Source organism: Cyprinodon tularosa, unplaced genomic scaffold (genome assembly GCF_016077235.1).
Source record: "Cyprinodon tularosa strain WSP-4 unplaced genomic scaffold, ASM1607723v1 ctg377, whole genome shotgun sequence".
Taxonomy (NCBI): Eukaryota; Metazoa; Chordata; class Actinopteri; order Cyprinodontiformes; family Cyprinodontidae; genus Cyprinodon; species Cyprinodon tularosa.
Window position 1 is genome coordinate 964,218 of NW_024039093.1, and position 25,060 is coordinate 989,277.

The window sequence follows — 25,060 nt, forward strand, 5'->3', positions numbered from 1 at the left end:
TTACTATGCTTTTAGAATATTAGATAGGGGGTTTATATCTGATGCATACGGGTTAAACCCTGATTCAGCTAATCAGAAAATCATACTTTGCTCTTTGAGTTTTTAATCATCTTAAGACTTGATCAGTCGCTGTGAATTGCTCACATCGTGTCTGTTATTGTAGATATTTTTGCTTGGATAGTGGACCAGAGTGGACGATGTTTTCTCCCTAAGTGACCCTTTTAAGAGCGTTTCTGCACCATTTCGGCCCCGCAGTGGCTGAATGTCAAAGAGTTTTGGTTTCCCTGATTTAGCAACAGCGTTTGCCCTCTGCAGACCCCTGGTATGCATGACTGCAAGTTTGTTTATCGTTTGAGAGAACAGCATAAAGCGTCACCCACGTTAGCTCAGTCCTGCAGCAGATGGTCAGAGACTGTGCAGCTCTGTGTTTCACTGCAGTTAAAGCCTTAGCATTTTTGGACAGTTTGGTTGGTGTGTGCGCTCATGTTATGCTTTAATGATGACTTTGATGTTAAGTTATGCGTCAGGAGATATCGCGGCTGGGAGGTTCTGCAGGAAGGGCGTATTATTTACCTTGAAGAGAGTTGGCAAAGGGAGATTGCACTCTGGTTACACTTTCTCTGTTTCTCTTTTTGCAAGCAGTGAAGCAAACACTGTGCTTTTTTTCTGTCTTAATCTCTGGTTTTGAAATGTTTTTCTCGCATTTGATGCTTGGTGATGAACCCTGAACCTCTTGCATATGGATTTTTCTGGCTCCATATCTCTTAACCTTTGATTAGGAAACTTTCCTGATGGCAAACCGCTCATTTGCTCCTTAAACCTTGTACTAAGTTGTGAATCGTCTGTAATCATTATAGGAATTTATTGACTCCAGCCTGAGCTTTGAATTCACACACTCTCACCCCATGTGCCATGGACCCATGGAGTGTTTAAACACGCCCCCATCTCTGCAATCATCCTGGCATCCTTTGACCGACGTGAGCTGACCTTTGCCCTCTTCTGCCCACCGTCATGTCCCAAAGCATCAACTCATGCCAGATATCTGCGGTCAGCCTGGGGCATGTGTGCCATCTCGCTTCGCTCCTCTGTCACTCAGCAGGCATTGACAGCTGCTGGGTTGGAGTTGCACCCTGGTTGTCGTGTTAACAGGAGGAGCTAAAGTTGGAGTTCATCTGGTTCTCCTTCCCGCTAAGATGATATTTTCTTTACTCATTTAATGGGATTATTTCCACATTAACAGTTGAACATAAAAAGTACTCAGACTTAATCAATGTTTTTGACACAATTCTCTATACTTTATTTAGTTTTGATGTGTTTATGCACTATAAATAAACTAATATACTGTTTTTAGATTGATTTTTGCAAATGGAAGGTATTGAAAAAATTGGCATCTGTTTGTACAATTGATAAACTAAAAGCAGTTATATTTAACTAATAATCTAACCTTCTGTTTTGAGAAGGATTTATCAATTTCCTATTTTTTTTATGTTAAAAAAAATTGCAGAGACTTTGCCTTTCATGGACAGGTAGAGCTGTCATAGATTCAGCAGTCAGGCCCATGTTCCCTCTGCAGGAGCTCAGGAAACCACATCCCAATTGATACTATTAACTGTTAGCAGACAAAATAAGCATGTGAAAGAAGGTGCTCTTTAAAAAAAAAAGAAAAAAACATACATTACTATAGTTGAACACGGCGGTGGCTGTATCATGGTTTGGTTTTCTTAGGTAGGAAGCTGCTCAGAACTATAACAATTTTAAAAGTGGCTTAAACTGCAAACAAGGCATAAAGTTAGAATACCGATGGCGACGTAAAGATGCGATTTCAGCCCCTGCTTTAGATTCCTGTTCAGAAACATCTATCCAATCCAACTCAGGTTGGACTTCTTTTGAAGAGGAGAAGGTTTAAAAAAATGTTTAAAGATCATTTCTGGCTGATCACTGATTTCCGACCATATATATATATATATATATATATATATATATATCAATCAAAGGGTTGATTGATCGGCCTGAATGGTGTACCCCTGTTAGAGGCTAGGTATATACGCTTTTCAGATTTTCATTAGTAAATAACTCTAAATGTTTTAAAATGTAAAAAAAAAAAAAAAACTATATTTCGGTAGGTACATGCTTATATTTTCCATTGAGAATTATGAACATCTTTGTGTTGAGGTAGTGCTTGATTGTTATATTGCAAAATGTAACATAAAATACTTCTGCAGTGTACAGAGTGAAATTTGTTCCTCTTGTTGTTGCAAGATTTTGTAGATGGAAATTTAAAAAAAAATAAAAAAATCCAGAACTGAAACTTCTTCTTTTTTCCCCACAATATTTAAAGTTTAATAGTTTATATATATATATATATATATATATATATATATATATATATATATATATATATATATATATATATATATATATATATATATACACTATATTGCCAAAAGTATTTGCTCACCTGCCTTGACTCACATATGAGCTTAAGTGACATCCCGTTCCTAATCCATAGGGTTCAATATGACGTCGGTCCACCCTTTGCAGCTAGAACAGCTTCAACTCTTCTGGGAAGGCTGTCCACAAGGTTTAGGAGTGTGTTTATGGGAATTTTTGACCATTCTTCCAGAAGCGCATTTGTGAGGTCGCACACTGATGTTGGACGAGAAGGCCTGGCTCTCAGTCTCCGCTCTAATTCATCCCAAAGGTGTTCTATCGGGTTGAGGTCAGGACTCTGTGCAGGCCAGTCAAGTTCATCCACACCAGACTCTGTCATCCATGTCTTTATGGACCTTGCTTTGTGCACTGGTGCACAGTCATGTTGGAAGAGGAAGGGGCCAGCTCCAAACTGTTCCCACAAAGTTGGGAGCATGGAATTGTCCAAAATGTCTTGGTATGCTGAAGCATTCAGAGTTCCTTTCACTGGAACTAAGGGGCCAAGCCCAGCTCCTGAAAAACAACCCCACACCATAATCCCCCCTCCACCAAACTTTACACTTGGCACAATGCAGTCAGACAAGTACCGTTCTCCTGGCAACCGCCAAACCCAGACCCGTCCATCAGATTGCCAGATGGAGAAGCGCGATTCGTCACTCCAGAGAACGCGTCTCCACTGCTCTAGAGTCCAGTGGCGGCGTGCTTTACACCACCGCATCCGACGCTTTGCATTGCACTTGGTGATGTATGGCTTGGATGCAGCTGCTCGACCATGGAAACCCATTCCATGAAGCTCTCTGCGCACTGTTCTTGAGCTAATCTGAAGGCCACATGAAGTTTGGAGGTCTGTAGTGATTGACTCTGCAGAAAGTTGGCGACCTCTTCGCACTATGCGCGTCAGCATCCGCTGACCCCGCTCCGTCAGTTTACGTGGCCTACCACTTCGTGGCTGAGTTGCTGTCGTTCCCAAACACTTCCATTTTCTTATAATACAGCTGACAGTTGACTGTGGAATATTTAGGAGCGAGGAAATTTCACGACTGGATTTGTTGCACAGGTGGCATCCTATCACAGTTCCACGCTGGAATTCACTGAGCTCCTGAGAGCGACCCATTCTTTCACAAATGTTTGTAAAAACAGTCTGCATGCCTAGGTGCTTGAATTTATACACCTGTGGCCATGGAAGTGATTGGAACACCTGATTCCAATAATTTGGATGGGTGAGCAAATACTTTTGGCAATATAGTGTATATATATATATATATATATATATATATATATATATTTTATTGAGATTTTTGAAGTGTTGAAGCTTTCTTCTGGTTTATCTGGAGGCTAATTACTTGCTTGCAGCCCTGGTTTGTGGTTGCTGTGGTTAACATAAGATCTTTGCTCAGTGTCTGGTCCCTTGTGCCATCTGCTGAGTCACTCACCCTCACTCCACCCCCCCACCCAGCCACCCCACACCCCTACACTTCAGTTTGTCCACACATGTTAACCAATCTGCCTCCATTTGCCAGTAGGTCGGTGATAGCAAAACCTGATGTTGTGTTATTCCAGAGGCTCGGCGGCTTTGGGGGAGATTGTCCCAAGCCTCCTGCTTTGGGGGGGGAGGCTGCTGCTGCCGCGTTGATAAAAACCAGACCTCACAGAAACACACCGATGGAGAGGCCTTCGTTTGCCTCGGTTATGTTTCTTAGTAGCATCCTAAAAAAAAATGCACATGAGATTTATGCAAACTATTAAGCAATAAATAAGAAAAGGCTGCGTCCTGCTGATATAAAGATGTCATAAATTACTTCTGCTAAATACAATCCGGCTTTTTCCCTGCTCCTGCTCCAAGACAAACACCGCCATTTCCTGGTGTTGAAGAGCGATCGTCGTAACAGGCAGGAATGACTCCTCGCTCTGCTCCGCCTTTTCCCCCTCGGCCTCTGCTCGGGCCCTCATTTATCACTCACATATGTGTTTTTCTTGCTCTAACACTCTAGATGGGGTAGTTATCTGGCACCAATTTGGAGCATCATCCATCAAAATTCAGATATAGCAGCGAATGGAGCCTTCAAACATGGTTGCAGGATTGCAGAGGGAGCTGTCACTTTGAATTTCTGCGCTGTATGGGAAAATCTGAATATCAACAATGTTTGCAAAACAACAGGCTGTCATTTCTAAGCAGTGTCAGTCACGGGAAATGCCATGTCGGAAACTTGATGTCATTTGTCGCAGGGAATAATGCTAAACTCCTACATTTGATTCATATTCAACCCCTCAGTGAAACATCATGGCAGAAATATGAAAATGCCCACCTTTACCTGGTTCGAAGTGTCCCCTGTGTACATGTTAGATTTCATTTCTTCCTGCAGCTGAGCTGGAGGCTGTGATGGTAGGCCATTAGGCGTCTAGTCTCTGCTTCACCCCTACGTTGTCTACGACATGTCTGGCTGTAGGATGGACATAAAGACGCTGAGGTGGAGCGGGTGAATCCACAGATATCCTCCAATCTGAGCCTATTACCGGGGGAGGTCACTATGAAGCATGATTGGACGGCGGTAAAAATACTTTTTAAAGTTATGGTTAATTTGTTCCTGTTGTGAAACCCTGCCACCGTCCTTGTTTCTTTACATGGAAGTAGCTTCTTAATACTTTACAGTTTTCTTAACTCTGAAGGTATCTGTAAGTTAGGTGAGGAAAATGAAACAAATTCATTGGGGAGAAAAGAGTGTTTAAGAAGTGATTTTAAATGACTCTATGACAAGTAAGAGAGAGCAAGACTTTCTGCAGACAACAGGAAGGCTGAACAGACTACTGCAAAGTTGCTGGTTAATGTTTTTGAGGATGTTCCCAACAACTTCCCCCCTCATGCTGAGCAGGATATCGCCTCTGCTCTCAATAGAAATATTTTTTGCTATTGTAGTTAGCGAAGGCTAGCAAAAAAAAAACATGCTTTTATGTAAATATTATTATATTTTTAAATCCATACCGACCAAAATGGGCCATATAACAAACATGCGCGCACCAGACCACCAGGGGGAGACGATCATCAACTGAAGGGACTAGAAGTTTTACTTTCAATCTTTTTCAAATATTTAATCTCTCTGATGCGGTTAATGCCTTAAAGGAATAGTACACCCAAAACATGATTAGCCTTCATTTTCTACTCCCCCCCATGCTGAACAACACTCTGGAGTACTTTTTTGATATCTCAAATGCATCTGGAGATCTGGGAGGCTTCTTGCTGTCTGCTGACATTCAAATAATGGAGGTCCATGGCGCCCGAGACAGAAAAGTCCATAAAAGTCCACAAAAACGTGTCAATATTCCTCCATACTGCTCGTCCAATGTATTCCAAGTGTCCTGAGTGGGTAGCATCCAGAATTTACTCGAAACGAAGTAATTTAGAATGTTTTTAGAGCATAAACAGTAGTGTATAGGATTTCCTAATAGCGCCCCCATGCGCGCTCACGATTCTACGGAAGCCGGCAGACCAAACCGGAAGGAAGTGCGCATTCAGCGTCTGGTCTGCCGATAATGCAAGCGTAGAAGAAGAAATGTGCTGTTTACCTGTGCAAAGAAAGAAACAACGAAAGAAAAATGTCTGAGGACTTCAGTGTTGAGGAAGAGCATGAGTTCTTTGCCGAGCTGAATGCGCTGGTTTGGTCTGCCGGCTTCCGTAGAATCGTGAGCGCGCATGGGGGCGCTATTAGGAAATCCTATACACTACTGTTTAGGCTCTAAAACGTTCTAAATGACTTCGTTTCGAGTAAATTCTGGATGCTACCCACTCAGGACACTTGGATTACATTGGACGAGCAGTATGGAGGAATATTGACAAGTTTTTGTGGACTTTTGTGGACCTTTCTGTCTCGGGCGCCATAGACCTCCATTATTTGAATGTCAGCAGACAGCAAGAAGTCTCCCAGATCTCCAGATGCATTTGAGATATCAAAAAAGTACTCCAGAGTGTTGTTCAGCATGGAGGTGAGTAGAAAATGAAGGCTAATCATGTTTTGGGTGTACTATTCCTTTAACTAGAAGCTCCAGCTCTACATGAGTTGATGACAGTCTCCCCCTAGTGGTCTGGAGCACTTGCTTTAGCCAGTCTGCAGCTTTTCTTAACTTACAGTAGTTTCTGTTACTTGCAGAATTTTTGCTTTGCGTGAGTTTTGTGTGTTTACATAATTTATGCATTTTTAGCTTGTATTTTTAGCTTGTATAGACTTTGCTGCTCTCTGTTTGCTTTGATTGGAGCTATTTTACTTGCCGTTTTTTTGTTCTTGAGCTCTTAAAAACCGATCAGAGGCCGACGACAAGACTCTTACCTGTACATCAACTGTAAAACATAAAAAAAACTGTTTTTCATATTTGCTTTATTTCAGCACATTATAAAACTCTACAGCCGGTGCTGCAGTTTATTCATCGTAATGTTTTTAAATCAAACAGCAATATTGGGGAATATGCACAACTAAAAATAGTTTTAGAATCTACTAAATTTAAATAAAAACCCAAAAAGGTCATTTTTAGTTTGGATTTATTTATGGAACAGTAAAATATGCAAAATATTTTGTGTTTTATAATCTACAGCTCACCAGTCATGGCTCAATTGAAATCCTGACCACTGGCCAAACAATCAGTTCATTACCATCTAGTTCATCTTTGGTTTATTTGCTGACACACATGCTGTCATTGCAAAGGTCAATTGCAAATATGAAGGTGTTGATTTTAGTGAGCATTTGATGACATTTCAGGTAATAAAAGGTTTTTCTTCGCCTAAGTTACATGGCAGACACAGGTTGGCTGTAAGGGGAGATGTAGACTGGGTTTGATTTTTAGTGGGTAGGCGTGAGTTTCTCCGTCTGCTCCATTGGCCTATAGTAACCTCTACTCCTCTGGGCTGTGTGTGTTTTCGCTTAACGTCTGCCTGTGCTGCCATCAGACTTCCCTCTCTCTCTCTCTCTATCCTGCCTAATAAGTGTTCACACTCCGTGTTTGAACACAAACACACCCCACTGGAGCTGTTGCTCTTACAGCTGTCAGTCTGCGCGGCATCGCCCGCCCTGGCTTTAGCTCATGTTCGGTAATCAGTGCGAATGCGGTGAACGGACGCTGTCTGTGTTTTTTTTTTCTTTTTTGCTGTGACGTTTTTGTTAGAGAATGGCAGGATTTCCCTGTAGGCAAGGAAATGGTCCCATTTCCCCTTTTAGTTATTCAACATTGCTGACAAAGCATTTCACATACATGCAAGTTTCTGTTATTCTGTGATGGTTTTTATTTTCCTGCATGGAGAGGATAAAATCTAGATGTTATACTGCCTTGTAAAAGTTGACCTTTTTTTTTTTAATGATCTTTGTCATCCGCCTCCCTCTTACCTGGGAGTTGTGGTGGAAGACTTTCCTTACCTCAGACAACTCCTTCAGCTCCTCTTGGGAAACTGGAGCTCTTCCGAAGCCAGCTGAGAAACACAGTCCCTCCAGGATGTCCCACCAGGAGGACCTTCTCCTTATGGGACATGGATTTACATTCAGAACAGCCAACTCCTCAGATTCCTTCCGGATATTCAAGCTCTTCTCTCAGGGAGTGTCCAGCAACCCTTGTGACCTAAATTTCCTGATCCTGCATGATGGTAGATCGTAGACAGATCAGATCCATTCAGCACAGCGACCACGCCAATCCTTCAGCTAATCTCCCACTCCCCTTTCACTTATGAACAAGATTCTGGGATATTTGAACTCGTCGACTTTTATCCAGGCAATAGCCATGGCGTCAGCCTTCGGGGAGCTGATCTTTATCCCCGATGCTTTGCACTCAGCTTGCATCGCCCTACTCGAGGCTTTAGGTCTTTGCCTTAGGGAGCCGGTAGAACAATGCCATTCCCAAAAAGGAGAGACTGGATCTGCCCACAGGATGTTACAACCTTAATCTTCACTTATTTGTTATTAGGTTTTTATGGGATAGATGAACACATGATAGTCTGACTAAGAAGTCAGGTGGATTTTGCTTTTAGGACTGGCCTGTATTTAGGATAGTCCTTCTTTCCATCAACAAAAACCTTCCCTGTCGATGCTAAAAAGAAAGAAAGGCACTTGTAGTGCAAATAATCCGGTTTCATTGATAGTTTTAGACATTGATATTTTAGACTAGTTTAGTCCACCTGAGCTGTGGACCTCTGCTGTATCTTTTGCGTTACCATCAGAATCCTAACAGCCTCTCTGAATAATCCTCTTCTATCAGGGCTCTCAGTTAAGGTATACATTGTTTTTAGCTGTGACACATCGTAATCCATTTCAAAGGATAGTTTGAACGTAAGTCTATGAGGTGTAAAACTAGGGATATTGCATTAGAACCTCACCCTACTTTAAACATCACCTTGTCTTTCTTCCTGATCTTTCTGGTATTCTTGGTTCCCAAAACACTGAGCCTTCTTTAATGGTCATGTAAAAACGGGAACTCTTACCGTTTTGAAGGGATTGCAAGCTGTGGATGTTGTTTAGGACTAAAGAAGGCTCCATAATAATACATACAGTAGTAGCCATTCAAAATTTCCCCACTTCCCTTGAAGGGCCCTTGGCTGGTCCCCTACAATTCCTTTTTAAACATCAGTACTTGTACTAAAATATTCTTTCTGTCATGATTTGTGGACATTAAAAGAAACGTCATCTCCTGGTCAGACCCTGTAATTAATTGAAAGGGTGGAGTCAGAGAGTCCTGTGACTGAAAATGAAAAGTTGGAAGGCAGTGGGCTGCCATTCGGCGACCGTTTGCCTAGGAAGGGCTGCTACTGTACTATTCTTCTATAACTGCCATTTAATACATTTGTCTGTTACTTTGCAATTCTTTCTGCGTTGTGTTTTATGTTATTGAGTTCAAACGGCATTTTGATTGTGTTAAAAATAAAAATAAACCGTAGGATAGCCACCTTGTTTCTTGAACGGTCTTCTGCAGTGACTTTTGGTCTCTTCTTTCTGATGCTTCAGTGAACGGATGGAAGGACAAATGCGTCTCTGTACGTCCTCCCATGTGCTCACCACATGGTGCGTGTGTGTCCAGTTAACCTAATGGAACCCAGGAAACACAATGGAACACGGATGAGTAGGATTCAGCAAAGTGGAAGACCCTCACCCCCCCTTCATCCCTGCTGTCTTCATTCTCTCCAGCTCTTTTGCCACAGTCCAGCCTGCCAGCCCGCTAATGTCGTTAGCTTTCCTCTAATGATGGCGAAATCTCATTAATATGCTTCACAGCCAGGGCCAGTAACCAGTGGGGATGAAGGTAATCAAATCTCAGAGGACTAACCTAGAGCTGAACCCCAAGAACAGCTCGGTTGTGCTGAGCTGAGACAACCCAGTGTCTGGAGGCTTGATAATAGCCAGTGGGCTTGAGTGTCTGTGTGGTTCTTGCCTTTGAAGTGGTGATGTTAGCCAGGCTGTCTTCTGTCAGGGTTACAGCTCTGAGTAGTTCATCATCAGAACAGATTTCATTTCTGCCTTGTGCTTATTTGTCCATTTAAGTCTAGCCCTGCGCTAATTGCTTACGGAGGCCTCGGCCTGAGTGCACTCGCTGCTCCTTATGTACGCAGAGTGAGTTTAAGGAGCAGCACTACAGAACACTCTAACATGAAGCTAATTAAATCTTCGGTACTTTGGCTCTCGAGTTTGAGAAGAGCTCAGTGCAACGAGCTGCTAAGACCCGAGGGGGAAGCTCACCAGCATACGGATGGATGAACATGGTCACGCTTACCGAGGGATCCGTTAAAGACCAGATGAATACTCCTGCTGGTAACAGCCAGTAGGACCATCTTATGTCCCTTATGTATTTAAAACAAGAATGACATACGATGACGCCTGCAATTGCTAAAATGACGTAGCATATTAATTATTCCAGGTATTATGATGTTCATTGACATTAATGGGTATTAATAATAATGTAGAGATTTAGCCTTCAGTCTAGAAAGAAAACTAATTTAGTTGGAATTTTGAACTGATTATTGCTCAATATTTTGTACCTTTTAGCAAGGCGATCGGCTCTAGTAGAGTCTGCTCGGCCTTTATGACCATCTGACGTTGAACCATCGTATACAGATGGATGAATCTTCTGTAGTTTTCACAACAGGGCTTGATTTGTCTCTGCTGTAAGGCAGGTGGAGTAAAGGAGACTTTGATTGGCTGGATGACTGACGGTGCTCAACAACAACTGGAGGATTGTTTTTATTGAATTGAACTCCTTATTTTTAAAAATTGCATCAACCTGTTTATTACCTTTTCATTTTCATGGGTAACCTTATAAACATACTATTGACTAAATTAATATCACAGCATCAATTATCATCAGCAATACCAATAATCAGTACTACTATTGTCATGATTACATATATGATCAGGTTTTAGGGAAATACTTAAAAGATAATTTGAACCATTTCTTGCTAGTACATCACGTTTTTACAGAAGTCGGACTATTGCAAAGTTTCTCAACGATAATAAAAACTTTCGCGGTTCTGAATTTACTGGCTCTAATCGGATGCGAACCCCTTAAGTTGCACAATCCCTCGCCCAGTGTAAACAGTTTCTAAAGATAGTAACTAATATGATTTTAATTATTTTTTTTTTTTTTATTTTAATTATAACTAATATAATTTTATTTTAATTTTATTTTTTTTCCTAATGCACCTTTTCCTCCTTGTTTGCACCTTCTTTAAGTACTATGCCAATATGTGACCAGTGAATTTCATCGCTGTGAGATTAATAAAGCTCATCTAATCTAATCTAATCTAAACTAATTTACATGCATAGTAGAGCTGTCTAGAGATTATTTTTCTGTGAATTTGAATCCATTGGGTTAGGATTATCAAAGCAAAGTAGTATTGTCTCTGCTTGTAGCGCTGCTGACAAGCTTTTAAATAAACGCATATTTGCTATTATTGAAACAATGAATCGGATTAATCGATTATTGAAATAATCTTGAACAAATTTAGTAATTGATTAATCATTAACTGGACTATAGAGACTCTAAAACATGCCTTTAGCTGACAGAGCGACCCACATAGAGCAGTAAATTTACCAAAATTGTAAAACATACATAAGCATTTTGCATTTAAAGGTATAGTAGAGGATTTTCTTTTTCTGGTTGGATCATCAAAATTTTTGTCCTAATTGTCAGTCATTCTGGGGATATGTTTACGTATTTTCACAAAATTGCAAATCTTCTTTAGGAAAGTAAGCTTGTATGAGTGATGCAAACAGCTTTTAAACAGTGTGCAGGAGCTGGAATGGACTCGTGCAAGCTCTCGCACACCTTTAATATGCGGGTACGGGGTTGTGCTTGTGCATTCGTTTTTTTTTTGTTTTTTGAAGTGGAGAGGGCGGGTCTTTTAAAAAAAATTGCGAAAATCCTCCATTAAACCTATAAGATTTTGTCCATCAGTATGCTCTATCTAGAGTTAGTTAGTTTCACCTACTTTAACTTGATAAAAAGTCTTGTTTAAGGAACCGTTTAATAGAAAAACTGATTTACAGATGAATCAATTTGCAAAATAATCGTTAGTTGCAGCCCTGGTATTTGCAACGTAGTCATGCAGCTCTCCATCTCTGTCCTCTGGTGGCTCTTCATGCTTCCCTGTTCCAGTTTTCAATGATCGCTCTGACTATAAGTCTTATTAGACTTCAATAAGTGACGAGTTTTGTCTGCGTTTCTTGATCAGTGAATATTCCCACACATCTACCGCCTCATACGCCAGAGAAACAGGAAGTCATAGATGACAAACAAAAAGTTCCTGGAAACTTTTATCCAAGTAATGCATCAATTAAAGAATGGATTTAGTTTGTAGCAACGACTAGAGGGGCAACTTTTTATTTAAATATTCTAAAACTAAAGGTTGGACTGTGGTAATGAAGGTGAATTCATATAAAGGCCTTCTGCCCATCTAAGGCAGTGATCGAGTCTATGTTGGCTCTGTTCTTACTAGTTCCACCTGATGATCTTGTGCTGGTTATTCCCACTGCTGGGACTGGTTTGACAACATGCCAGCCTGCACACTTGAATTCAGCCTCTTCTTTGATTACTGCTTTGGGTTTCACCCTCTCTTTAAACCATCAGAGACGTTTTTTCTACACCGTTTACGTTTTTAGTGGCGGTGATTCTGTCTCTGGATCAGAACCGTGCCAATTGTGTGTGTAAATGTCAAAATGAGCTCCTCGGGCAAATCTGAGTCACTCATTTCGGTTTCTCTGGGTATGATTGCCTCTTTTTTTTTTCCCTCTCTTCTTCTGTGGAGTGGCACAATGGGCAGACTTGTGTGATGCTTAGTGTTGATGGGAGTTTGGCCCCGGCGAGGGCAGCTGATGGCCTAAGTAGCCCTGTCCTCTCTGCTGAGCCTCTCTGGCAGTGCTTCTCGTCGTCCACAGGCCTGCCATTGTTTTTGCTCCATGCTTCGGCTTGACAGGGCTCCAGAAGCCAGCCATTGTATTTAATTACAGGTCGTCGGCCCCCTCACAGACTCTTGTCCTTGTGTCCTAGATTTCACTGGGTGCCCTCATTAAGAGAGTGTCCATTCTGTGAAAGAGAGAGATCACTTCTTTAATGGGCCTGGGTTAGTCTGTAAGCCGTGTTTGAATTTAAGCATTTAAGCAGTTTTTATATGCCACTGTTGTTGCAATGTTTGTTCTTCCGTTCTTTGGTAAACACGCTGAAATGTAATCAGTCTGCATTAAGCTCGTCGGAGCGGTGAAGAGAACTGAATGGATTTGCGTCGATGAGAAAATATGGCACGTAGTGACTGCATCGCCCAGCGGCGTGGGCGACAGCGGCTCATCATGAAACCAGCGTAACGCTGCCCTTTTTCCTCATGCCCCACGGAGGGAACCCTGTTCCATCACTGCTGCAACCAAACCATGTTTGGTAAATTAATATTAGGGAGGAAAAGGCTGTTTTTTATTTTTTTTCTAAATAAAAATGCAATATGAAATGAAAATGTTTTAACAATAAAATGTTTTTTATTTTAATTTACCGTAGTCGATTTTATATTTTAAATTTTTATTTTTACCCATTTTATGAGTTCCCTCCCCAAATATTTTTTAATTTCTGTTTTTCAGATTCAGTTTGACAAATTCCATGTTTCCCAAATTGTCTTTAATGGATCACATTCTCATATTTGGAAAAGTGCTTAAATAAATACTAAATCTTAATTTGTTTTTTTTTTTTAAGCAGCTAAAAGAATAAAATAAAAGGAAATAACAAAGTTACTCAAAAGCTTTTTTGATAACGGCATTTTTAAAGGTTTGTTTCTGGATCGCCCTTTTTTTTCTAATTTCCATTTACAAAACGAGTTTTGCTGCAACAATAATATAACAAAAATCCCTTCATAGGCTCTTCTTTTTAAGATTCAGTTATTCTGCTTCCTTTCTGGAGTTTTTACAGCAGTGTCTGGTTTTCTTTCCTTCATCATATAAAAAATCTTTACATGCAACATGAAATGCAACAGATGCCTCTTTAACCTGCAGCGTTTGGCTCCATCTTCTGCTTGGAGAAACCTGTGCTTTTTCTCTAAAACCACCTGAAGCTTGCAGAAAATGCTACCAAAATTCTGGATCTCTCTGTTTTGGATAAGATGTCCCTCTAAGGTCTGTTTATTGTTCCCACTGGCCGGTAGGGTGAATGAGGACCTGCATTTGCAGAGTTCCCTGGGCTGTGAAACAAATTTAAACCTCCAAAGCTCACTGATGGAAAAAAAACTTAATTAGAGAGGGCCATTTTGGGATTAGTAGGTGTCCATGACAACCATCAGAGGTTTGCAGAATACCCACAGTATGTACTTAAGTAAGAATGGTAGTAATTTATCATATTTTAACAAGCAAAAGCAAAAAGTATTTCGCCGAAAGGCTACACAAGTGCTGAGTAACTCATCATAACATCTATTTAAAATTATCTATTAGACCAATATGTGCAAATTCTGGTATTTTAAAGACTGTGATCAAATAAATAAAATACATGAATAACATATTTGATGATGGGAGATTATTACAAATCCAGGCAGAAGAAAAACATTTCAAAATCAAAGTGATGAAACGGATCCTCATTAGTTTATTGCTATCATAGTTCAGATTACTTGTAATTCTTACTGTATATCGGTTTGACCCACATATTTCAAACTTGTGAACAAAAAGGAAAACCTTTGCATTTATTTTATTTAGACACAAACATTAAGCAGGTTTACTTAAAACAAGCACAGTTACTCACAGTGGATGGAGTAGCCAAACATTTTACTGAAAACATATTATTATAAAGATATTACTCAAATAAAAGTAAAAGGTATTATGCAAAAAAAAAATACTCTTAGAAGTATATTTTTTGTTAAAAAGTTACTTAAGTAAATGTAAAAGTAACCATCAGCCATCAACCACATGCCAATGATGGCTGCAACTAAACATTATTTTGCAAATCGATAAATCCGTCCATTTTCTTATTTTTATTAATTGATTAAAAATTGGGTAGGAAAAATTCCTTCCAAAATTTTTTTATGAAATTAAACCAGGTGAAAATAAAGCTAAAGTTTTATATTAATACAAAATGTTTAAATTTTTTTTTTTTTTTTTTTTTTTACAATTTTGGCAAAATACTGCTCAGTGGGTCACACTGTCAGCTAAATACACAATTAAAGTCTCTATACATTTATACTGTCTCTATACAGTTAACGATTAATCGATTACTAAAGTAGTTTGACGAATAATCGATTATTGATCCGATTAATTGTTTCAGTTGTTCGGCTGCGATACCAGAGGTTAGAAACCCCTGGAATTTGCTGAATTCTCTGAGACTAAATCAGTAAAATCATTGTAAATCAGCGCATCATTCCCACTGTTAAGTACAGTAGAGGATCTGGGATGCTGTGGGTCTGTTTCTGTTACAGAGGCTCTCTGAAACCATTGTAGTGCACAAAAGTGTGATGGTGATGAGGATACAGAGTGAACTTATTGTGTTTCTGTTTGTAAATCTAAAAACTGGATAAACTGACGGTGATCTCCTTGATTGGGCCCCTGATGCGCTGCCAGCAGCACAAAGTCTCTACCTCCACTGAATCCTGGACTATGCTAAAAACAGAGAGCTAGCAGTCAGCGTCCAAGAACATTTTTTATAACATATTACTGTGCTAATTTCAAATGTAGGTTTTAATATTATGGAAAGATCCTCTGAATACTAAAGGTAAAAAAAAAAAAAAAAATGGCCGCTGATGAATGAAATGTTTGTCGATTGGTAAAATCAATCAACTTTATATAATTTTATGATTCCATAACTTGCTTTCTAATGGTGTAATTTATCTTCCCCTGTTTTTTCCCATCTTTCATGTCTGCTTTAAGCCCTTTGAATGCATGAAAATATTTGTTTTTCTAACCTGTAATCTTCCTTTGAATTGTAAATGTTTCTCCTTCATGTGGAGCATGAACAGCTACCTTTTATCTCTTTAAACTAATCACAGCTGGCAGAGGGGAAGCCAGCACAGACATGCTGACTGGAGACAAATCTCGTTTTAAAGCTGATTTCTGAGGACGGCTTTTTTTTTTTTTTCTTATTTCTTTTCAAATGTTTTAAGCGCCCAGATTTTTGCTTTTATTTTCCGCAAATGAAGCGAGCTCTGCATCACCATTTGCCAAAGCAGGATTATAGTCTTATTTGGTCAAGGGTTGGCAGTGTGTTGTGTAAATGCACATTTTATAATTGATTTAACAGCAGTGTTTTATAACACAGCGGCCATGGAGGTCAGAGTCCAACACTTCTAACATGAAGACGGGTTTGGTCCTCCATAATCCCTGCACCACATGTTGTTTGCTTCGCCGTGGCAACCTTCAGCTGATGGGGATGGTTGTTTCTGCTGCACCTGATCTGTGCAGCGAATAAATCCTGAAAGAAACGCAGACACAAACACAAACACCTTGTTTGTTTTGAAAATGTCTGCGATTGATCCTGCAGTCAATTGAAGCGCAGCTGCTTTAAAGAAACACTGAATTTCTAAAACGCAGGCAGAACTCCAGGTCTCATCAGAGGAGAAAAATCCGACTTTGAAGCTTTGATACCAGGGTTGCATTCTTAGGTTGCACAGATGCATAACCTGAGCTATTAATATGATTTTTGCAGTGATTTACTCCATCTGGGTTTTGATAAAAGAAAATTTTTCCACCTGATAAGGAAGCTTTCAAAATACCTGTTCACCCCATGCCTCTAAGTTAGTGCATTGGATGTATTTAGGCGTATCTGTTTGCCGTAGCTTGCTTGAGATCTCTGTCTGTGCGCTTGTGAGATTGTGTTCATCCTGCTCCTATCGATTAACGCCCGACGTCTGTCGGCGCTCACCTTGATAGCGTCTGCTAACCTCCACTCTCTCCTCTCCGCAGCGATAGAGACCCAGAGCACCAGTTCAGAGGAGATAGTGCCAAGCCCGCCCTCGCCTCCCCCTCCGCCCCGCGTCTACAAGCCCTGCTTTGTGTGCCAGGACAAGTCCTCAGGGTACCACTATGGTGTCAGCGCCTGTGAAGGCTGCAAGGTAAGATTTCCATGGCCTTCCTTCTTTTTTTTTTTTTTTTTCTCCAAATCTGCCAAGCAAGCAAGAGTTTCAGCAATCTTATGGCCTTTGTGTGATTTGCACAAGAGAGAGGAGGGAGAAAAAAAGAAATCCACCTCTTTAAGATTTTCACACCTTTTTGAGATTTTTCAGTGTTTAATGTTAGATCCTGATTTTCTTTTTTTTTTGGATTTTTCCCTTTCTCAGTTGCAAACAGCTTTTATCACAGGATTAGTCATGTGGGTATCAGTAGAAGTTGGGCAGCTCTCTGTGGCTTCTTTTAGCACTCATACATAAGACTAGATTGTCTATCATCACCGTGCGTATGAAATATAATCTGTGTGGGATTTCAGCTTTTCGCTCCTCGTATCGGCTTCGCTGACGTGTCCGAACTGGTTGCCTGTTATCAATACAGCCCTGTTGCACAGGTGTTGCAGAGGCCGCGTAACCCCCATCTGCACTGTTATCAGTTGATGGTTGCTGTGTGTGCATACATGTTGGAGGTGAACACACAGACCCCTTTATCTCTGCTTTCAAACTCCATCTTCAAACCTGTGTGGGATCCAGCTCTGGCCTCCAGGGCTCGGTTAAGTAAGGATGACAAGAAGGGATCTTTTCCTTTGACGTGAGTGTATTTAGATAAACGATCCCCGATTAAAGCGTTAGAATCAAGGCAATCTAGAAACCCATTTTTGTTGATTTTGATTTTAGAGCAAACATGTTCCGGTTCTGTCAATGCCTGGAAAGTTTGTTTACAAAACATCCAAAACTGCAATGATTTAAGGGTTGAAACGATCAGTACCCACTGAGCTGATTAACCTGCTGGAGTGTAAAAAATGTCCGTAAATCAGCAGAGTTAGACCGATTCTTCCATATTGGAGCTTTTTTCTTGGCCAATTCATTAGGGCAGGGGTTCCCCAACTGGTGGGTGCGCCCCCTAGGGGTGACATACTGTAATCTCACGAATTATGATAGAAATTAATAAATGAACCCGTTCGAGAGTTTTTATTACCTTCACCAAGGAGGCGATGTTTTCATCTCTATTGGTTTGTCTGTTTTCAAAATGGCTGAAAAAAGTTATGGTTGAATTTTTAGAGATGTAGTGAGTTTTCACTGGCAGGAAATGATGAAGTTTCGGTGGTGATCCAGATCTCCATTTGGATCTTTTGAAGGATTCTGTCCGTTTCTCAATTCACAAGAGTGCGAGTACGGACTTGTGTCCTCGCCAGCTATATTCTTGAGAAAAAGAAAGGAAAGTTTGGACTCGGGTGGCCGCGGTTCACTCAACATCTGAACTTTTTTCTTTATTGGGCCATATAGTGATACTGAAAAGTATACCGGTAATGTTCTCACCTAAAATGAAATTAAATTGTACTTTTATAGAAAAACCGCAACAGAAAGGAGAACTTTTAACTTAATACTCTGAGCTCTGTGAGCGCTAATCTGGAAGCTGCTGCTGCCGCAGTGCATGCTGGGACAGCTGTGAATCTCAAGAATAGACAAGTCTGCTCTGATGCATGCTGGGTAAAGATGTAGGGGCGAGAACAACATCCAGGGAATTTGTCCGTTCTTGGTCTTTATGTTCTTGTGAATTGGAACAGTACTAGGGCTGAGGCTGATGATGTTTTTCGAGTACACGAGAACGCAGAATTACACTTATTGAGAAACAGCCAATGTGATGTCAGGTATTAACCGAAGGCGGAAGTCACGACATAACCAACTCTGCAGAGTTCTGCGCTCTCCCAGTGCTTTTCTATGTAGTTCATCTATTTATAATTGCAATCTTGAATTCGTTTAATAAAGGAGAGAAAGCTAAACTTAAAATAATTAAAGGAATAGTACACCCAAAACATGATTAGCCTTCATTTTCTACTCACCCCCATGCTGAACAACACTCTGGAGTACTTTTTTGATATCTCAAATGCATCTGGAGATCTGGGAGGCTTCTTGCTGTCTGCTGACATTCAAATAATGGAGGTCTATGGTGACCGAGACAGAAAGGTCCATAAAAGTCCACAAAAAACGTGTCAATATTCCTCCATACTGCTCGTCCAATGTATTCCAAGTGTCCTGAGTGGGTAGCGTCCAGAATTTACTCGAAACGAAGTCATTTAGAATGTTTTTAGAGCATAAACAGTAGTGTATAGGATTTTGTGAAAGCGCGTTCACGACGCTACGGAAGCCGGCAGACCAAACCAGACGAAAGTGCGCATTCAGCTCAGCAAAGAACTCATGCTCTTCCTCAACACTGAAGTCCTCAGACATTTTTCTTTCGTTGTTTCTTTCTTTGCACAGGTAAACAGCACATTTCTTCTTCTACGCTTGCATTATTGGCAGAGCAGACGCTGAATGCGCACTTTCATCTGGTTTGGTCTGCCGGTTTCCGTAGCATCCTGAACGCGCAGGTGCGCGCTTTCAGGAAATCCTATACACTACTGTTTATGCTCTAAAAACATTCTAAATGACTTTGTTTCGAGTAAATTATGGACGCTATCCACTCAGGACACTTGGAATACATTGGACGAGCAGTATGGAGGAATATTGACACGTTTTTTGTGGACTTTTATGGACCTTTCTGCCTCGGGCACCATAGACCTCCATTATTTGAATGTCAGCAGACAGCAAGAAGCCTCCCAGATCTCCAGATGCATTTGAGATATCAAAAAAGTAGTGGTGTTGTTCAGCATGGGGGTGAGTAGAAAATGAAGGCTAATCATGTTTTGGGTGTACTATTCCTTTAAGGTGGTAGTTTTAGCCTTTTAAAGTAGATTTTAGTTTTTATTGTGATATTTAATTCCCTGCTCTTGACTTTATTCAGTTTGTTAAACTGATGAAAAGGTTTTGCTTTCATCCATTCTTAGTATTTAGCACAATTTCTTCCTAAATGTTTGGGTTTTTTTACATCAACCCTGTAATGCCAAATGTATCATATTTGATACATACGGTTTCTGAAATGTTTTGCGTCTGACACCTTTTGCATAATTTAATGGTAAAAACTTTGCTCCAAATCCTATTGTACACAATCAGATATACCTGATAGCAGAGGGCAGAAGACTACACAAAAAATAACCTTGACTTATCGCATAGTAATAAATTATTAATATCAAAAATTTCTTTCTGTTTTTTCTTTTTACATATTTTGTTAAAAGGCCAAATAAGGACTTCATACCAAAAAAAGTAATTTTCTGTTTTGTTTTATTCTTGGAACGGGCTTTAAAGGGTTAAGAACTGTGTAACATTTGGTGTCATTTTTATCATGTTAATGGCTGAAGACGAAGCAATATCTGCTCCAAAAAGGTGGAGCAGATCAAAATATCAGCATTGATCTTTGTAAAAACTTGTATCAGTTGATCTATTTTATGTAGTATCTTTGGAGAGATAAAATCCAAACAATCACCCAAAAAAAAACACATTATATGGGGTGAAAACATAACAAGGTCACATTTTGCTTCGGTTAAAGGTTAACGCCAGGTGACCTAAAGATGGTGACCAGGCAACTTCTCTGGATAAAGCTGATTTTTTTTTTCTACAGAGGTTAAATAAGTTAACAACTTTATAAATCCTATTAGTCTAAAAAGTAAAATCCCTTATTGTGATAAAAGGCGTTTTCTGTTTTGATCACTGAAGTTTCCACAGACAATCATCTCAGTGTTTCTCAGCAGTGGTTCAGTGGGTCCAAGGCGGTGAATCAGAAAAACCAGTCCCTCCTCGTCCCGCTGCAGGTCCGAATATCACAGTAATAAAGAGTTACATTCTAACTGGTATCTGTATTGTATGCCATGCAGATTACAATAATAATAATAATAATAATCTACATGGCATACTGTGTGTGTCTGTTTAATTTGAATCTGTTTAAGTGATTTTCACTTCCTGTTTGTGTCCTACCTGCTCTGCCTATTGGTTCAGAGGGGAGCAGCTGACAGATCAGTTGGTCCGATTTATTGATTATGTTTATTTTTGCTGTCACCAGTGTAGCTTAACCTAAGGTTTTTTTTGTATGTTTTTTTAAATAATGGGGCTCGATGTTAGGGACAATAAAATCCTGATAGGAAATTCCTTAGCAAGTCAAACCTTTGTTGATGCCGAACTTTCTTCACTCTCGTTTTCATCCTTTATAAAAAAAAAATAAAAAAATCAAAGCTCAGTCTTTGATCTCAAAAGGTTTCCAGCAGCTTCATGCGTCGGCGTCGAAACGACCGTATGGAGAGTTTTCTGTGTTTTGTTATTGAGGACTGATTGAATTTTCACAGTCCCCTATATTTGGGCCCCCGTCCACATGAAGTCAAACCCTGGCCTAAACGCACAAATCTTTCACCAAACCAGCCTCTCATCCATACGAAGCCGGCATTTCGGGGGTCTGTAAACGATGTTTTTTTTATTAAGCCTTCAGAGTGGGAAGATTTTAAAACGCCGTTTCCATCTTTAAGGTCTGACCACATTTTTTTGTCTTACACGCATGCGTCATAGCGTCGCCTCTAAACACGCATGCGCGACACAGTATCACAACAACAATGGCGCCGTACTGTGTTGAATGGTTGCTGCTCATGCTACTCACCCTGCTGTCGGGCTTACAACAGAATCTTCTTCTTCTGGAATATCTCCAGGAAGAACAGAGCAATATCGACGACATAGTTCAGCACCTGAATTTGACTGAACCACGAAAATGGACCCGCAGGGCAACCATGTATAAATATTAGTGCGCATGCCCAACATTTCGTCGCCTATTTTTGCTTTGGCACCACAGCGCCACTTACAGGCCTGGCATACATTTTGCAGCGTTTTCATGCATTCATTTGGTCGATCACATTTATTTTACGTCTCCGTCTTTACGACAAACGTTCTGGAAAATATTAGCGTTTCGTGTTCGTTTTGACTTCGTGTGGACGGGGCATTGTTCAATCTAGCATGTGTTCCAGTAAAATGTGTCCCCTGCTTTTAACCATCCCTCAGGAGCATTTAGGGTGAGGGAACCAGAGTGGCCTCTAACCACCAACCCCCCCTGGAAATAGGAAATTTGCTTCTCCAGATAGATTTAAATTCTGAGAAATGTCACTTATTGGTTTTTAAGAGTTAAGCGATAATAAACAAAAACTAACGATTGATCGATAGTTTTATTTAAGGCTGATTCCATTTATTTTGACATTAGTCTAGCAGATCACTGTCATATGCTGCTGCTTATTTTGGTGAATCAGTTGTTTTCATGTTTTTTTAAGGCTGATATTTCCGTCCTCCTTTTACATGATAAGATTGACACAGACGTTACATTTAAACAATTTTAAGCAAAAAATAAATATTCCTTAAGGGAAAAGTCCGGTCAGCAAGGAATAATCAGTGGATCATTATCTATGCCTAAAACTAATACGTTCGTGTTGATTTAATGAATGTAGCATTAATAGGTAATAATTTTCATTTATAAAACGCAATCACTGATTCTTGGAGCGGCCATTTTTGCCCAAATATAGTAACCCCTCCCTACTGCCATCTTCCGGCAGTGACGTCACGGTGCGGTAAGCCTAGCGCCATTCTCCCCGCTTTACAAGCTAAATCAATGGGAACTACTAGACACATCTGCAATCAACAACAATTATTGAAGATTGAAATTCACCAGAGCTATAGTGAAACTGACAATGCCCACGTGCATGGCAGCTGGATGCTGGAATACATCGGCTAAAAGTGAAAACAAAGAGTTATTCCACCTTTCGGATTTCTGATCCTCCACGGTCCGTCGTTGGATTGCCAACTTGGAGAGGGAGGATTTGCCATCGAACTTCTGGCCAGAGAAAAAACACGTCATATGTAGCCAACATTTGGAAGAAGAATGTTTTCAAGATGACTTGGATAATAGCGCGTTGTGACAAACACCAGATACAGCACTGGGACTTGATCAACAGCCGATACCGCACCGTGACGTCACAAACCAGTAGGTGGCAGTAGTGTTCTTTGACAAACATGGACGCCTCCAGTAAAGCACATTCACATGAAAATTACTCTTATTTAAAAGCACGTATTATTTATTGAACAGTTTGTAATATTATCATATTTAAAGTACTTTCCAAAGTTTGAATTCGGAATATGAGCGGACTTTTCCTTTAATAAATTAGTTAACGAATAGGAGGGAGTAGTGCTGCAGGCACGTCACCTGATCTCGATACATGAATCAGTTTTTATCTGTCAGGGAAAATAATTTGACATTTTAACTGATCGCTCACACAAAGAAAAGTCTGGGCGCCACCATCCAGTTTCAGCTGGTTCTTCCTACCTGTGAGCCACTCCAGACCCGCAGAGCTAATTTGAAAATTTCAGGCTGCCTTCGCCGTGTCTCTGACTTCAGAGGAGATGTCTTGGTATAGGATGTTCAATAATTCAGCACTACAGGCAGCCGGGAGAATGTATACAGTGTCTCATTTGAGAGCGGGGTAAGTTGAGGGTTAGCAGCATCAGCTTCGATCTGGGGAAACAGGGGGGGTGAGGGGGTGCCTGTCGAGTTCTGCTGCTCTCATTTGTTAAAGTTCCACCGACTGCACATACTTACCAGGAATGAAGATTTTATTTTTTTTTTTCCCCTTGCCTGCAGATATTAACACTTAAGTGTCAAACATGCATAGCCACCTCCGCATGTTTCTGTTTTTGTGTCGCAGACGCCACAATGCATCCTGGTATTCAATAACCCCCATACCCCAATCTCCTCGCATTGTTTCAAATATCTTTTACATCTTAGGTTTACCACATCAGATTCTTTGTGTACCATTGTTGGTTAGGAAGCGTTTTCACATGCATGGTCACAGCAGGAGGCTGGGGATGCCCTCTTAATCTGGGAACAAGCGTGGAAGTCGTGTGGAACAGGATTCCTCCGCTTCCCATTTAGTAACGCCCATCCTCACATGCCAGGCAAAGCACGCCCAGAATGGCTCCTAACTCCTAGGTAGGTGGCGGTGAGGTGAGAAACGCATGATAAATGGAATCTCCAATATGTGGTTACCCACCCCCACCCCTGCACTGCTACAGCTCCTCCATCTCTGCAGGGCGGCTGATAGGCCCGCTGAGGGCTCTTGTCGCCGGTTGGATTAGGCGCTGATGCAAAAAGAGGCTTAAGGGCCGCAGGAAGCAATGACTCCAAAAGGAGGAGGTTAAAGCGGGGGAGGCGGCACCAATCAGGAGATGCTCTGAGGGGCCACCTGCGCCTCATGGTGTCAGTAGGGAGCAGGTCAATCCCCTCGTGACATACAGGTCAGGGTCAGGACTTTGCGGGATCAAAGAGGAGATGATACGCACACAAAGACCAAAGACTAATCCTTTCACGTCAGCAGACAGAAACAAAAAGAAAAACTACAATCCTAGTTGTCCTTTGCTGTGCTGTTTGTTCACACCACCCTTTAAAAGCTTTCTGGGTTTAAACTCCCTCAAAGAAACCTTAGAAAGAAGCATTGTGAGCTATAGTTGATGAAGCGTTGTCCAATGAGAAACGAGACAAAGCTGCACATTTCCTCTTCTCTTTTTTTTTTTTTTTACTGATTGGAGGCTCAGCTCACTTCCGCTCTGCGGTGCAGGACATGGAGATGTGAGAAGAGGCTGGTGATCCAACGAGGACAAACGGCAGGCTTATATCTACCAGCCATCTGTCAGCTAGCACAACTAATCCAGCAGCAACGGATGGGCCGCTCCTACCCAACAGAACATCAATCCTGACACTGACCTGTATTGAAGTCATCTACTCTGCACCACTTGGCGCCTGATTTGCATTAACCTTTTTTTTTCTATCTTTTTGTCACACATGACGTGTTGAAGCAGCAGTGGAACAGGGATTAGCACTGATTTTATCCGTCACATGGCAGCAAGGACTGCAGAATTTAGATTGCATGCTTCACTGTTGATGCTTGTTTAAACTTCATACTAATTATAATAAGTATTTTAGAATAAAATGATAACCTTTAGTTAAAATGCTGCTCTTTCATAAGGAGATCTTCTGATATGTTTTTTTTTTTTTTTTGGTCGATACCAATGAGCTGGGTTTATTTTTTTAGGTGTGACCTGCCTATTCTGCTTTCTATGCTTTACATGTCACTAAAATTAGAAAATGTTCTTTCATAT

General features: G+C 40.7%; 1 protein-coding gene across 3 annotated transcripts in view; it reads left to right on the top strand.

Annotated features, from left to right (window-relative positions):
* Positions 1 to 25,060, top strand: part of raraa (retinoic acid receptor, alpha a) — a 293,848-nt gene that overhangs the window by 251,790 nt on the left and 16,998 nt on the right. For all 3 annotated transcript variants that reach the window (XM_038296756.1, XM_038296757.1, XM_038296754.1), the window contains one exon: positions 16,806 to 16,954. In XM_038296756.1, the coding sequence (XP_038152684.1) occupies positions 16,806 to 16,954 (149 nt within the window). The remainder of the gene's footprint in view (positions 1 to 16,805; positions 16,955 to 25,060) is intronic.